This window comes from Tribolium castaneum, chromosome 4, assembly GCF_031307605.1.
Source record: "Tribolium castaneum strain GA2 chromosome 4, icTriCast1.1, whole genome shotgun sequence".
NCBI lineage: Eukaryota > Metazoa > Arthropoda > Insecta > Coleoptera > Tenebrionidae > Tribolium > Tribolium castaneum.
The window spans coordinates 5,641,613-5,657,812 of record NC_087397.1 but is presented as its reverse complement, the minus strand read 5'-3'; the positions used below and the strand labels follow the sequence as shown (position 1 = coordinate 5,657,812).

At 36.6% G+C, this 16,200-nt stretch overlaps 2 protein-coding genes across 8 annotated transcripts in view; one reads left to right on the top strand and one right to left on the bottom strand.

Moving 5' to 3' along the window:
- Window positions 1-12,760, bottom strand: part of Dop1R2 (Dopamine 1-like receptor 2) — a 34,619-nt gene extending 21,859 nt beyond the window's left edge. For 3 of the 5 annotated variants that reach the window (XR_010333653.1, XR_001575537.2, XM_015984098.2), the window contains exons 1-2: window positions 12,468-12,760; window positions 5,572-6,762 (exon numbers count right to left, since the gene is read on the bottom strand). Coding sequence is in view for 3 of the 5 variants with exons in the window: in XM_015984098.2 (XP_015839584.1) it covers window positions 5,572-6,737 (1,166 nt within the window). In the remaining 2 variants the exon portion in view is untranslated. Of the gene's footprint in view, window positions 1-5,571; window positions 6,763-12,467 lie in introns of those variants that run through there. The other 2 variants (XM_008202871.3, NM_001293574.1) reach the window with 2 other exon arrangements.
- Window positions 12,761-13,489: 729 nt separating this feature from the next.
- Window positions 13,490-15,938, top strand: Tsp26A (Tetraspanin 26A). 3 transcript variants are annotated; one of them, XM_967730.4, is made up of 10 exons: window positions 13,490-13,870; window positions 13,922-14,042; window positions 14,092-14,165; window positions 14,217-14,291; window positions 14,497-14,595; window positions 14,642-14,770; window positions 14,817-14,867; window positions 14,928-15,038; window positions 15,107-15,223; window positions 15,287-15,938. In XM_967730.4, the coding sequence occupies exons 1-10, from the start codon at window positions 13,763-13,765 to the stop codon at window positions 15,353-15,355; spliced, it is 954 nt and encodes a 317-aa protein (XP_972823.3). In that variant the 5' UTR covers window positions 13,490-13,762; the 3' UTR covers window positions 15,356-15,938. The 3 variants fall into 3 exon arrangements, with proteins under 3 accessions (XP_972823.3, XP_015840741.1, XP_008201094.1); XM_015985255.2 differs by lacking the exon at window positions 15,107-15,223 and having other exon boundaries at window positions 13,491-13,870; XM_008202872.2 differs by lacking the exon at window positions 14,928-15,038 and having other exon boundaries at window positions 13,492-13,870.
- Window positions 15,939-16,200: the final 262 nt, after the last annotated feature.

The following is a 16,200-nucleotide window of genomic DNA, read 5'->3' as shown; positions in this document are numbered from 1 at the left end:
ACAAGGGTATAATGCTAACAAAGGTTGGAAATTTGTTTATACGGAAATCTCCCTTGAGGACAACCGAGGCTCCCTTTTGCCAATTTTATATTTTCGTCTCAGTTTTAATTCGTAGAGCAGATGATAGTTCACACGAGGTAATACAACACTGTCCATGTGGCTCATCAAAGAGTGTAATGTAACCGGAAATTCTATATCTAGCACGTCTCGACGAGTTTCCTTTGTGTTAAATCTTGAAGTTTCGCGAGGAAAGTGTTGTAATAAACCCGTTTCCGCCTGCATTGAGCCTCCCCATTGAAAATATTTATCAACAGGTCTAATTTAAAAATATCCGAGCAGTTGTAGATGTGGAGATTTCACCCTGAATATGTATTAGCTCATTTGGAGTGATGTTATTTTGAATAAAATAAAACCCATTCACGTCACGCTATTTGCATTAAAGTCGATAAACAGGAAATGAGATTGTTTATAGCGGCCATTTTTCCAGCCAAGTTGAAGTTTGATTGCATGTAAATATGCTGTATTTGTCGCTGGCTCGAAAGCTTGTATCTACAAATGGCTTTAATCCCGTCAAAATTCAATCAGTTCGGATTTAAATGAAAATGAGCGATGTTCAGCACGCGTAAACGTGTTCGACTGAGCTAAGATGAAATCGCCTCGGAGCCCATTGTTTGCGTGCCAAATTGGATAGATACACCGTACAACTTCCGGTCACTTTTTCCAACTACGCGTGAGTTTTACGGGCGAAAGTTTGGACCTAGTTGGTAATAAGTTGGGTAGCAGGCGTTATTGAAGGCTATGTTCTCATTAAATATCTGTCGTTCAAGTGCGAACTTGGGAGCCCATTAATCAAATACTGACTAGGCGCTCAATATTGCCTCAGATAGCTATTATCACGCTGCTTAATATGGAAGTGTTGGTGATTATCTTTTATTAATGAACGCAAAAATCGTGCCGATAACATTATAAATCACCACATTTAAATTGCGCATTATTTACGGATCGCAATCGAGAAAAACTCCAATCAGCATCTGGGGATCGGAAAATATAGCAAACTTCGGGGTTATTAATGACTTCTTTTTATTTACTCGGCGTCGTAAACGTAAAAATGAAATAAAACTAACGATTTTCTCCAAGTTTATGCCACCGTAATCCCCAACATCAGTGTAACAGCTGCAATAATAGTCAGCTCTACCTAAAACAGCAAAAATATTGTTTAAAAGCAAGTCTATTAGTCATTTTTCGATGACAAGTCGCTGCCAGTCAAACAGCACTTTCTTTCTAATGGGAACGATAAGAGAGAGGGTTTCTCGTCTGAATAAATCTCCGTCTGATATTGATAGATTACCAAAGTTTGCGAATAGCATTTATTTCGCTAAAAAATTGTCGATTTTATATCAAATAAAGAAAATACACTTTGAGAAAAAATTCAAATTGTGTTAGTAGTTTTATTGCAATAAATCACGGTTTTCTAGATACAAACGACCGAATAAACACCCACACACCGCACGATAAAAAGATATAGTCTTTTGAAAGTTTGTCGCCTGCTTTCTGAGAATAAAGCGCCAAATATTTATTCTAAAAATATTTTTGCTGCAACTAGAATGTATAATAAATTCAAATAAAACAATATTTGCATGCTAAAATACAAAAATATCTCACACGAGTAAATAAATAATGCCAAATAGTGGATCCAGCGGGATAATAAATATTTGGGAACCCCCATATTTTGGTAACTTGCTATTTAGATTTGTTCTAAATGTAAACTTGATTGAGTATAAAAATAAGCGTTGTGTTTCCCAATTATTGCAAATTAATTTGAATGCGTTAATTTAATTGTTTCATTAGTTGGTTGTGTAAAAATGGTGGATGCGCCGGGCTGATTGATTTATATTTGGAAATTGTGTAACCCTATTGAGTTTTTGGTGCGGGTTCCCCTTCCGATCGCACTTCTTTTGTTGGCTAAGTAATATAAATGGTTCGAAATTGGCGTTTTCCTAATTATTTCCGGTGAAAAGTTCTGTCGGAAATTGGTCCTAATGTCAGTAGTCCGGAATAAACTCAAAACCGATTATCTAAAAAAAGGGGAGGCCCGCACCACACCCACACCTGACCCTTGCAAGTAATAATTTTGTGCCTTTTCCAAGCCTTATCCGGTGGAGCGCGAAGTTCCCGTAAAGTTGAGTTATGCAACCGGAACTCCCGTGCTTATACCAGACAGTTCAGTCAGGTTTTGGTTGTGAAATTGTGGCGACAGTCGCAAGGACATTGCCAAAGCCCGACCTAAATACGTTCCTCGAACACACAACGAATTTTAAATGTCACAATGGCCTCCTCCATTTCGTAAATGTGAAAGTAACGACTTCAACGCATTGACCTTTCTTTTTGGTTTAAGTGTGTGGGGGTCGTATGATTATGTCTACTTCCTATGATAATGGAACGCCGATGCTTCAAACGGCCGTAAAGACGGCGGGAAATTATTTATAAACGGAACTATCCCCATTTCGGGGACAAAGAGAATATCGCTTCCCTTTTCGACTTGAAATACATTTGCAAATTAGAATCAAAGCCCTGCGTGACTACAAAAACAGACAAACGGGAGGAGGTGCGAAATCGTCATTTTATTTCCTCGCGGCAAAATTTCTTGTTCATTTATACTTGCGTTCAAAGTAAAACGTAAATACCGAACAGACTCAAAGGAAATCTCCGTAAATACCCGACTACGTGTGTCTTACCAAAATCTATAACGTTTACATAATGACAGCCCCTTTATGTGCAGAGATGTTCCTGGAGAAGACATTTTAACTCAAAACCCGCCTCCATCCAATCACCTCAACCACGCTGCAATTAACCAAACGAGTCTCGAAATGCGACCAATTTTGACTCCACATACAATACCCGGTTGAACTTTGACATTACAAACTCTTTAGACCAGATTAAAATAAGACGATTTTACAAAAAATTAAGAAAATAACATGGTGTAGTTTTAGAACTCAAACATTTTCGTTGGTTTTCTGGTCAAAATAAAATTCCTTGCATAAATTGCAACGCTTGCATAGTCCAACTTTGTTACCCGATAAGCCAACAAAGCGCTGTTTTAAAATTTAAGTTAGCAAATGGTGGAGTGATTTGTCAAACGTTAAAAAGACACTCACGAGACCGTTCAAATTTTCTTTCCGCTTTTAAATTTGCGAGCCAAAGTTCGAAACATGTGTTTTGTTTGTAAGTACCCACAAAGCCATAACTTCATTTTTATGTGCTCAAATCTGCCGAGAAAGTCGCGATAAACACAAACGGCGCCATTTACAATTTTCGCTCGCAAAATTTTTTGTTGCGGATTAATTAATGTGTGGTTCATGTGGTGTACCCTCATTACTTCCTTTGTCATGAAGATTCCACATTAATGACATTTTCTCAACACCTAATTGAAACGTCCAACTTTAAACCAGCTATCATTAATTTAGTGCCGAAATGTGAGGAGGAACATGTGCTGTCGACATCTGAATGTTTCTCGTTCAGAAATGGCCGATTTTACTGAGGTCATAACGCGAACCCACAAACATCGGCCATCATTTATAATACCTCCAGACGTAATTTTGTTGTTGTTTACTTATACTCGCGTGCCTTCAAAGGATTCGCACTCTCACATTATCCAAAAGCAATCGATGGAAAACGTTGAGTCATCGAAAAGAAAGCTGCCAGAATTAGCTCTTGGCGAAATTTAAATTTTCATTTGAAAAAATTTTTGTTTGTGTTTTACAGTCATGAATGTAAAAAGTGCAAACAATGGCTGTCTCATTATTTTGCATGAAGAGGAATAAAGTTTCTTTTATTCCGACTCGACTTTGGTTACACATTTTGTAAAAAATAAAGCAACGAAATTCGCCAGAGCTAACAGATGGTTTGAATTTATAACCGGCGAGAATTGAACATGGCAATGCGTGTCTAATATCAATAATAAAGTTATCGGCGAATTTCTAATTCCACAAAATTGAATTTTCTCAAAAGCACTGCTTCCGAATATTTCCCGATTCGAAATATTTATTTTAATAAGAGTATCGGATGGAAATAACATGATTGCATTTTGTAAAATTACCCAGTCTGGGAAAGTTATCTCTTTCAAGAAAAACGTGTTCTATCTAACTCTGTATAAAGTTTTAATGAGTTTATTAGCAAGATTGGTTTACTAATGTCAGACTTGGAGAAAAAATTAAATTTCGTTAGTGCTCACGACTATCCTTTAATTAAATCAGCATATCTCCACCATCTTTTTTCAACCAGAAACGTCATCAGACGCGTTATTTTATTAGCAGCGATTTAACGCGAAAGTAATCGAATTATTCGACGCCTAAAGCGGCAACTATTGCGTTATCGATAAATTGATTTCAAACGAAATTCCGTTTTGATTAGCACAGCTAATTTTTTGCTCAAAGCTGTTGACTCTATCTTGCCGATGATAAGTAAACGTTCGCTTTATTTTATTTGGAAATCTCTCATTTTCACTCGCATCGGGCGGAAGCTGCTCAAAGGAACAATATGAAGTGTTTAGCAAAAACTAGACACGAAAAACTACAACTCTATATCCTCCAAGCCGTACAATAAGTTATATAGTTGAACAAGCAAAGCAGTCGTAAAATTTTATTACCCTTCAGAATTTTATGCAATTTCCATGCAACTTTGGGCGAAATCATTCGTAAATTATAGAGAAACTCGGCTATAAAGTCGCCAAAACGCGACTTTGTTTGATACGAAACACACAAAGACAATTTTTCCCTAATTGTCCTTGTGTGCCATATGTTTTTTATCAAAATCTCCATTTGCTGCTTTTTACATTCAAAGTCGCGTTTCACGCTGAATAGCAACGTTATAAATTTCCAAGTGAACGTGTTCATATGAAAAATGTAATAATTTGGTGCGTTTTTAAATCGGCGAAAAATTACCGTTCGGATAAAAAAGACACGTGTCACCAATTGGGTCACATAAAACTTGAAAAAAATTTCAGTCTGGAGATGATTATGTCTGCGGGTGATTAACTACGTTGGGCGATGGTAACAGATTGTACCAATCGATATCTCTATCATAAGGCTCTGTTACAGTGCAAGAAGCTCCATTAGGCAGTCATCACTCACCTGAGATTCCAAAGTAACAAAGCAATGACGACGGAACAATTAAGGAATAAAATAAATAAAGCGGAGTTTTTGTGACGGTGCTCCGATCGTCTTGGAATTTTTATAGGCTGCAATTTAGGCTTATTTCGCTCAATGTGGCGTAAAACGATTGTCTTAGAGACGGTAAATAAAGGACGAAACGGTTATAATTGCAAGAGGGGCCTTTACTGCGCCGTTTGCAGCAAAATTTTCATCAAGGAAACCGTTCAAATTGATAAAAACAAGTGATTACACTTTTGACAATTTTTACCGTGTTGTAAAAATGGTGGATGCGCCGGGCGAATTATCGCCCACTACGTGGTTGTACTTTTAATTCTCAATTAATTTGTCAATTTGTGAGACTTGGTTCAATTCTAAATTTAAAATTGTTTAACGTATAATTTTTTTAATTGTTTTTTTTTACCTCCTGAAATCTCGGCTCCAGCAAGCATAGATCACGGGATTCATGCTGGAGTTGATCCATCCCAGCCACGTGACCACCGCTAGGACGATTTCTTCGTGCCAAATGCACTGCAGACAGAAGCCAGAGAGCAAGTTCACAACGAAAAACGGCAACCAACACACGATAAACACCCCCATCACAATCCCTAAAGTCTTTGCCGCTTTTTTTTCTTTAGCAAATTTGGCTAATTTCCGACTCAGAGAGAAATTCTTGCTATGTGGTCCCAATCTAGTCGAGGCCATTCTGGCTAATCCGTTATTTTGTAACGCTGTCAAAGGCTCGTCTTCTTGAGTAGAGTATAGATGTCGCGTTTCTGGATTGGGGATCTTGCACGTGCCTCCCCTGTGTATCCTTAGGGTCAGTTCGAGTTCGCCTGACCCTAGCAGTACTTGCTTAGTACCGAGTCTTAAGGATCGTGTTTGGGCGACTGCGGCTCGGTAAATTCGGTAGTAGGTGAATACCATGACAAATAAAGGCAGGTAGAAGGAGATTGTTGAGGAGAAGATGAGGTAGCCTAGGTGTTCGGTGAAAGGGCATTTGTAGGGCGGGATGGGTTCGGTCCGTACTGCCCTCCACCAAACAATCGCCGGGAAAGAAATAGCGCTCGAACAGATCCAAACCGCGGCTATCAAAAGGGCAGATCTGATGCGAGTCATCCGCATAGGGTAGGTTATGGGGTCGGTAATGGCCCAGTACCGGTCCAGGGAGATTACACAAAGGTTTAAGATTGACGCAGTACTGAACAGCACGTCGAGTGAGCGCCAGATGTCGCACCAGTCAGTTCCGAAAAACCACGTGTGTTCTAAAACTTCGTAAAGTGCACTGAAAGGCATCACCACTAAGCCCACTAAACAATCGGCGACGGCGAGCGATGTTATGAAGTAGTTTGTAGCGGTGTGGAGATATCGTTCACGTACCACCGCAAGGATTACAAGCATGTTACCAAAGACGGTTGTCATCGAGAAAAGGAGTAAAAGAGAAACTACCACTGCACGATCTTGCATCAAAGAACTCCATTGTTCCCAGGCGTCTCGTTCCGGGTCTGAAGTGTTGCTCCAGTTCACTTCCGGTAAAGTCAAGTTTATCAGCTCCCAACCAGGTAAAATTAAAAAGTCCGAGCCGTTCATTGCTGCGGCCGGGATGCAAACACTTCTGAAACAAAGTCGGGATTAAGTTTTAACAACTAGGAAAACTGGAAGCTAATTACGTTACAAAGCGGGATGACACTCGTACGACTCCTTTTAAAGCAATTATCATTTTACCAAACTACTTATCTCAAACCATCACTGGATTTTCAAAAAATTCGCCAATCTCTAAAGCATTTATTTACTAATCCTGCCAAAAAAACTTAATCAGGTTCTGATTTGAGGACAGATCTAAGCTTCCTCTTTCAAACAAGCTAAAAAATATTTCGAAATTTTAAACAATGGCAGAGTTATCGATTTTTGAACTGGAAGGGGCAAATCCAAAATAAAAAATAAATAAAATAAAAAAAAATTATTGAGCAGGATCTAAAAGAATTGTATACAGCCCGTATACAATTATTATTAGAGTTTCGGTTTTTTTTTGAATGGATTTTTGTGGATTGGCTTATTATGCAAGATTTTTAGTAGAAAGCTAAACCTACTTCACTTTTTAGTAGAGTGGAGGCTTGTTATTATTAAAATAGCGCAACTGAATGAGAAATTCTCGTCAGGTCACTAATGGATTCGTTCTTTAAAAAATTCTCTCCGCTTAGGAATACAAATAAATGTAAAAGGACCAGCAGACGACTTGCGGAATGGTCGTTTTGTTGTAGTGTCTAGGAATTAAATTGTAGTTTTACTGCTTTTCTCTGGCGTTTAAGTTTTATTGTGGAGTGCATTCCTATAAATTAAAAACTTAGTTTCTACCTTGAAGTCGCTGGTGCCTTTTTAGCGTTGAGGGTGCGATATTTCAGCATCCGTTCGTTGTGTGATGATTTGTGTGTTGCGATATTAGCAATTTAAAAATAGTATTGTCACTCGCATCCATGATTCATGAATGACTTCTTGTAAGGTGTGCAAATGTTCGCACTATGACGTATAATAAATAACCGGCGTTCAGATAGCGTTAAACCTATTCATTACCTCTAGTCGAAAATAAATGTGCAGACATTCATCAAGGCACCTGTGACGAATTCTGAGGTTATTTTGCGGCTTGAACGGTTTGTTTCCCGGCAAAAGGGAGGCGTTTCGGGTCTATCAAAGTGGAAAGCATCGCCCGTTCTAGTCTCTCTCAAAGCTTGTGATCATATGGATGTTTAATTTCATGCATACTCCGTCATTATTGATTTAAAGTTTAAAGGAGTATGGACACAAATAGACCCCAGCATGATTTTTATCCTGCACTACTTCTGTTTAACGAGATTTGGTATGTGGGTCAGGCTATTGTCCTACATGCACAAAGGGCCCATTCGATACAATCACATGCACCAAAACTTGCATAACTCCCACACCTACCCACAACCCTAGTGCTATTGATTAAAGTAACAGCGAAAAAAATTCATCAACATCTGTCACAACACCACAAAAAATATTAACAAAATTCGAGCCGACGCTGACATAATATTCAATTTTTCCGACTTGTCAATCCTGAAACATGTTTCTTCCCAACAAACATAATAAATCTGGCCGAGTCTCTGCGATAGTTTTAGTTAAAATATGTGAATACACTCGGACAAAAAATTTATTTGCATGCGAATCTTTTTCAACGTCCGAAACAATAGGAATGAATCTTCAACAATGTGTCTCGTTATAAATTGTTTATGTGCAATTCCAGACAAAAGAGGCGTGAATAGGATAAACACGTATAATACTAAATGCAGACTACATCCATTACATCATTTACATTTTACTAATTTAACGTTAAACGAACATTAAATTGTTCGAAACGTTTCAATTTAATATTGTGTGAAGTGGTGTCAATTAATGACTAATGGTAAATTAAAGCTTATTACGTTGATTCTAATTGGTCAAAGTGGGCATAAAGGACACGGAACTAGAAGTTTGCAATTAAGCAAACTTTTCTACAATTATCCTTGTTCAGCAAGCGGAAACGCCAGATTTTTATTGCAGAAATTACATAACAAGATAAACAACTACATATTTTGAAGAGCTTTTAGAAAGATATGACGATTATAATAAGCAAACTAACTTCCCAGACTAAACAAAGAAAAAATCGTATAAGTTATTTTACATTTCTTGCTTTTAAATGTGCCCTACTAGATCATTCCTTTTCCAACTTAGTCTCGACACGTGTACGCTGTTTTTAAAAATGATTCTTGTGATCTTGTTTTATAAAACATAATTCAAAAACAAAAAGCAAAACTTAAAAAACTATCCATTACAAATTCTATTTTAAGTACATTTATTGTTGTAAGTTGCGTTGAGTAATACCTGTACTAATGTATTTTTGAAACTTCTCGCTTTTCTATGGTGTACATTTCATAAAAGTAAATACACGTGTTTCATAATCTTGTCTGTGTGGGTGTGGATTTAAAAGTTTTAAGTCAGCAGTCAGATTGGCGTTTTATTTTTAGGCCAATTTGTCTGAAAAAAGGCTGTCAGGGAGAGAAAATTACGTATTAATTGAATTAGTGTGTTATGCTTTGCAAAACAATTCGATTAAGGAGTGTAAAGCGAAAAATCCCGCCTACAAATAATTACGGAATGTAATAAGAAACCTCGTCGATACTGTAGCAAGTTCAACTCGTATAAAATTTAATTACTGTTATGGGCCAGGTAGATAATAAAACCTTTGATGATGCTCCTTATATAGAAACGTTTACGTATATTAATTAAATATAGACCTCACATCCCCCTTGTTGTTTTCGCCTATTTGTGTGATTACCCGAGTAGGGCTTTATTAAAATAGAAACTCCTAAATAGAGGAATAAATCTGGACCGCGTTTACATCTTGATATGCAAATCGTCGCCGGATTCAAATTGGTTTAGTCCTACGTAGCGCAAATTTGTGAATGAAACAGTTAGAATCAAATAAACATTATCAAGAAGTACTTATAAGGAATTACAACACAAATTGTCACTTTGAATAATTCATGAGTCGTCTTTTAAATGGTAATTACTCTTTCCGCGATATCGTAATTGGAAGATGGCTAGATATTGGGAGTTTTTCCGTCGAAAAATTCAAATTTATGGCCGATATTCGTAACGTCGTATAACTGGAGGGCTACGACACTGCCTACCTGATAAAGAAGTTTTTGTCGGGGCTGCTATTCACCCCCTGTCCTGCGATAACAGAGATACGTTTTATTGTACTACTAATATTAACCGGCATAAAGCTTTGATCTAACACGGGATTTGCTAGGGTTTGGCCTTTTGTGGCAGCTCAACCGTGGTTAAATACTACTGAAAAATGCCAACATAAACATCATGGCTGTGATAAATTCCTTTTTATTACAGGTGACAGTTATGATTAAAACTTGCAAGCAAAACAAAGAAATAAGAAGGAACTCGAGAGACAGTTTTGCGTTGGTGTTCAAACCACAATGTAGTTACTGTTCATATTCAAGCCTTTAATTGAATTTGCATGAAAATTAATCCCTTTACTTCATCATAAACATAAACCCTTTTCCAGATATTAGCTGAAAGGCTCCAAACTTCGTTTGGAAACCTAGATGGTAAAAAAGCATTTTGCAGCAATCGCGATCAAGGTCTAAACCTAATTACATCCTGACAAAAATAATTTCCTCTTGACCTTTTCAAGTCACTCGTGCTTACATTAAAAACATTTCTCTCGCAACACTGGCCTAATAATACAAAAATGTGTGTGATTTTTGAAGCAGGGGATAAATTTGTTTGAGTCGGCTTAATCCGATCAATACAAAATTTGTGCAATTCTCACTTCTTTTCGGTTCAGAGTTAATTATAAATCCGACGATGTCGAAATTAGTTTTTATTGTGAGCGAAACGCTGCGCTTGGAAGCACCTATAAATCAAACGCGCAAATCAAATTTTCAATTCTCTCAAAGCAAATTTTTCTAATTTTAGTCTAACTGTACGAAATTAATACATTTTCCCGGATTAAAGCAGCCGCAAATGCGGCGATTAAGATCTTAAGTGTTTTTGATACACTGCGAATTCCTGTTTTTCTGGCTTTATTAAACTCAATCCTCAGCTCTTTACCTATCCGATTTATTGCTGGTGGATTAATAAAAGCCCAATAAAGTTTTATTGGCGCATTTAAACCAATGAGCTTATGATGTCAGTTAACTGGCTGGGAGTTTAATTATTTCGATACTGTTTTTTGACATTGACAAATTGAATTTTTAACACCTCAGTTTTGTGAAACTTAGTGGGGAAAAGATTAGAGGGCATTCCTGAGATGTATGTTCTTGAGGGGAGTTTAACGGCCTGGAAATCCCTTGTCCAGAATCGGAGATAATAACGTTGGACACAAACATTGTGTAAAAATTAGCAGAGACTCGAACCTTGAATTGGAATTAATTTGTGTCTAAAACAATTTAAGGCAGAAGAGATTAATCTTGTTACAAGTTTGGTAAACACTTAAACACTCATTTAACAATCGGCAAAATTTCCAAGTGTTGAAACTTCAGTTTCTGTCTCTTCGAGTGATTTATATTGTCCTTCCTCTCAATTAATTCCAATAGATTTTGCAACTTTAATACAAACGGGCCCAAACAAATCTAAAATTTTCAAGCCCTAATTTAATTTTAAGACTTCGAAGGGTAGGCTTTTTGTTCCGCCAAATCGCTCAAAGTCCAACGAAACGGATGTTTCCTCGTCAAGATCAAAGAAGATCGTGCAAAATTGATCAACATTCTCGAAACACAAAAATATTTTTTCTTGTTTGAGTTTGCGAATTGTTGAACCTGGGGGTGTGAACAGGAATTATAAACTTATAATCGTGTGTAGTTTTGTCGCCTGCATATTTTAACAATGTGAGAACAAAGAGACGTCCCGGAAATTCGTTTGTTTCGAAATTCGAGAAGAAAGCTTTAATTAAATCGTTTTACTGATGCTGCATCTACATGAGTTATGTGTTACCGTTCTGAATAATACCGAGCAGAATGCTTAAAGCTTCCTTTTAATAAATTACACCACAATTTACACTTGCCACGAGACGATTGCAGATTTTTCACATTGTTCTCTCTAACGAAACAAGCCATGCATAAAGCCATTAGAGGCGACGTTTTTATTAAACGGCATCGCTTTTTTTTCAGCTTCTTTATCTCTAAGATAAAAAAATACTTATGTTTCTCTATAATTATAAGTAATTGGGGAGGAAAAATGGTGGAGGCGCCGGGCTACAGTATATAAAAACATTTTATTTAATGTCTTTGTTTGGCCACGAATCGATCTATTGCAGGAAAGGAGGTAACATTAATTAAGAGTATTACGGAATAAATTTAATTTATGTTTGACTTCAGATCGATTTCTGGAGATAACTACTTGTAATAAATTTTGTATAACGATTTTGCAATTAGTGTTCCAACTGCTCGTCATTTGATAAATTGCAAACGACAAAATTTCATTTTTAAAAATTTGTTATTCGAACTGCAGCTCCTTCAGAAAAACTTTTCACGCAGTTTTCATGAAATTAAATTAGGGTTTTCAAACAGATAATCCTCTTCTTGAACTTTTCGAATAATAAAATAAAAGAAGTTGCCGTCACATGAATAAAATAATTTTCTCTATGCAACTCCAATATGAAACATGACTTACATTTCATATTTTCGTTTTACATTACATTTTAATAAAATCGATACCAATTTTCTATAATAAACACACTAGTAGCCATTAGTGTGCTATTACCAGTCATCAAAGTAAACATATTTGTGTGTGAAAATTACTTACAATGACTGTAAAGCAGTTCCCAAAAATTGCACCACCCACTCACACAAGCCCAAAGTTGGTGACAAAAATAACTTTTTTAAAAGTTCCCGAAACGTGTAACATGTCAGAACAATGCAAAGTGTTTTAATTCAAGCGTGTTCCAATTAAACGGTTTTAATGGCATACGTAGGGTATCTCGGTATTATTTTTTATGATTTGCATGTTGGCAGATAGCGACGCACGCGAACTGTGAGATTATATTCCAGCCCTAAACAGTGTGAGAGGTGGAGAATACTGCCGCCTCCGAGCGATAACCGCCAAAAGTTTCGCCGCCACCAACGCAAGCGCGCATACCACTGCATTATTCCACTAAAGATTAATCTCGCTTGAATTCATTATTTACAACATACGACCAATTACGATAAAAACTGGATTTCGTAAAATAATTGCATTCAAGTGAAAAGTCACAGTATTCGGATTCTCTTTTTGTCTTTGGAAATATGCTAATGAAAAGTAATCTCTCAAAATTAAAATGGATTATAAATTGTTGAAGAGAAAAGTTTTGTCACTGTCAACAGATTTATTCGAGTTTGTTTAGCTTTTGAATAAGGGGAAAGATTTTGCTAAAACCGCCTCGACAAACAAATTTATCGCACTTTTATGGCGGAAGCGCACAAGAGCTGTTGTAGTAAACGCTATAAAGAAATCATTTCGATAAACTCTCACAAGCCTCTGGCAAAAAAGAAGTACCATATCAACGATTTTATCAGTTTTTTAAAATTCAAGTTTACCGCTGTTTAAAGTAACTACAAGTTGTTTCGACAGAGGACACTATAATTTTAAATTTTGATCGCTTAAACAAAGTCATCGCTTTACAAATTTTTATCGATTTCAATTAGGCATGGATTAGTTAGCACTAATTTTGCAAAAGTGATTCTAATGAAGTCCAACTTTCTCCAATATTTATTTTTATTCGATTTGGTGCGCTAGTGCCATCTAAGATAAAAAACTAAAGTGAGCACCGATAAAGCAGGTTTCTGTTGAAAAACATCGATCAGTCAAAACGTCACTGTCAATTCCATCTGTGTTATGTCAACACGCAAAAACCAACAGTAGTTTTTACCAAAAAGAAAGTGTGTGAGTGTTTTCCGAAATTTTTTGTCTCCCAAATGTGAAATGCCGTGTGAGCCACCGATTTCCAAATTATCGTTCGTTTGTGTGGGTTAGCAAAGAAATTTTCGTCAAGGCCAGTCAAACAATGATACATTTCCTGATTTTCCTTGTTTAATTAAAATTTCAAACCTAATTAATTGGAAATGGCCGTGAATCTACCGACAATGCCTGTGAGGAAGTACAGGCGAGAGACCAGCGAAGTCAGCAGTTGTTTGAAGTACATGATATTCGGGTTTAACGTGTTGTTTTGGGTATGGTTGGCCAAATTGGGTCGGTTTTGTTTGATTTATTAATTGTTGTAGCTGTTAGGATTAGGTATTTTGACTGTGGGAGTGTGGGCTTGGAGCGAGAAAGATATTTTTAATAATTTAGGGAAAGTGGCAAATGTTGCACTCGATCCAGCGTTTATTTTGATATGCATTGGTAATACGTTTTAAGTGAGATTGATTTTGGAGTAATTGGGTTATTTCAGGAACGGTGACTTTCATTATCGGGTTCACAGGATGTGTGGGGGCACTGCGGGAAAATACTTGTCTTTTAGCTACAGTCAGTTTGTTTATGTCGTCTGTGATTTATGCTAATGTTTAAAATTTTCAGTATGCCATATTTTTATCTGTGTTACTTTTATTCGAAATGACGGCTGGAATTCTTGGATTTATTTTTAAGGACTGGGTGAGTCAGAGTTCTGATTAAAAAATTGATCGAAGTTTGGGGAAATTGTATTACACGTTTCTTGAATGTACTATTGATTTGAAGGCAACATAATCAAGGCTATTGAATTTGTTTAGTGTTATTACAAGAGAAAATCGAACGCAATCAAGCGAAACATTTTTTGCAGCACTCGTTCGCATAATGGTTAATAAAAAATTATTTCCAGATTAAGTCACAAGCCACGATAGGTTTCCAGACGTTTATTATTCACTATAGAGAGGATCCAGATCAGCAGAACTTAATTGACTGGATCCAGGAGGACTGGGTATTTTTTTAATTTTGTGTTGCGTTTTTTGCCACGTTTTTTCTAGTTGCAATGTTGCGGCATCGAAGGGCCGAAAGATTGGGACCGTAACAATTATTTTAATTGTTCGTCGCGTGATGTTGGCAGTAGGGAGGCTTGTGGAGTCCCTTTCTCGTGTTGTAAACGCAAGCCAAATGTAAAAATTGCAATTTTCCAAACACATAATCACGAGTTTCTTTCAGGAAATTATCAAGAATAAGCAGTGCGGTTACGACGTGCGAAAACCAGGTTTCGTAAGTATTGTTTTTTTATTATGTTGACCGATTTGTAAAAAAAATACTGAAATTGTGCAGCCCGGAGAGCGGCATATTTTCGAAAGGGGCTGTTTGCGCGCGGGTGAAGAGTGGATTGAGAGCAATCTAGTGCCCGTTGCTGCAGTAAAAGTGGGCATTATGGTGCTTCAGGTACCTCCCCACTCTCGCTAGTTTCGTGTTTTGTTTGCTTTTTGTGTCAGCTTTTGTGGTTGTTGCAGAATTTCGATGTGTCAAAGATAATTAACGAGAAAGGGTGTCTGGAAGCGATTGAAGAATGGCTGGAGCGAAATATGATTTCTTTAGCCACTTTTGGTTTTATTATTTTGTTTTTGCAAGTAAGTGTCTAGTCGTCTGTTACTATTTATTTTCAGTTTAATTTTGATAATTTTTCCTCCTAGATTTTGGGGATCTGTTTCGCGCAAAACCTGCGAGCTGATATTTTTGCACAGAAGGCGAAATGGCATTGACAATCGAGGACTCCCACTGCGGTGTAGTACAGTCTTGCCTGTCGCATTGCGTGGGAGCCTTTTTCGACCCAGTTTGATTTTGTATAAGGTGCTTTAACACTTTGTAGTGTGCAATTGGTTTCATTGTAATGGATGCACAACAATTACTAAAAAACATTGAGCAAATTCTAGATTTTGGGCTCAAGTGGGGAGCTGCCAGTTTTTATTGTGGGGCAGTCTCTTCGATTTTTATCAATAATTACTAATATTTAATGTGCCTGTTTTAATGTAACAACTGACTTAAGGCCCACTAATTGATTGCATGTTTCTTTGATAATTGTAGTATTCGTAATTGTGATATTATTTTCTCATCGTTAAAATACTCAGTTATGCAACTGCCAATCAGCATTTCCAAGTGTACATTCCATTGTTTTATTTATTTTTTACTCATTTATTTATTGACATCAAGACAGTCTTTGTATATTGTCTCGAGAAGTACTAACTTGTATTGACATAATTGTATAAATTGTTAAACTATTGTAATCTTTATATTGACAAGATCTGGAAATAAATTGTAAAATAAAACGATGTTTTTCTACACAAATTATTTATTATTTTAAAATCTGCCCTATAAATTACACATTTGATTACACCCAACTATTATTAAAAAATATTTCAGACGTTTGAATTTATACTTTTTTGTATCTTCTGTTTCTGTAGAGCGTTAAAAATGGCTCGGAATCTCCGGCAAAGATTGCCTGAGGGTGACAAAAACAACGTAACTACAAAAAGAAAAAAATATAATCTTTAAATAAAGAACTGGAAATAAATTATAAAAGAAAACGATTGTTTTTAGAGCGTCCTAA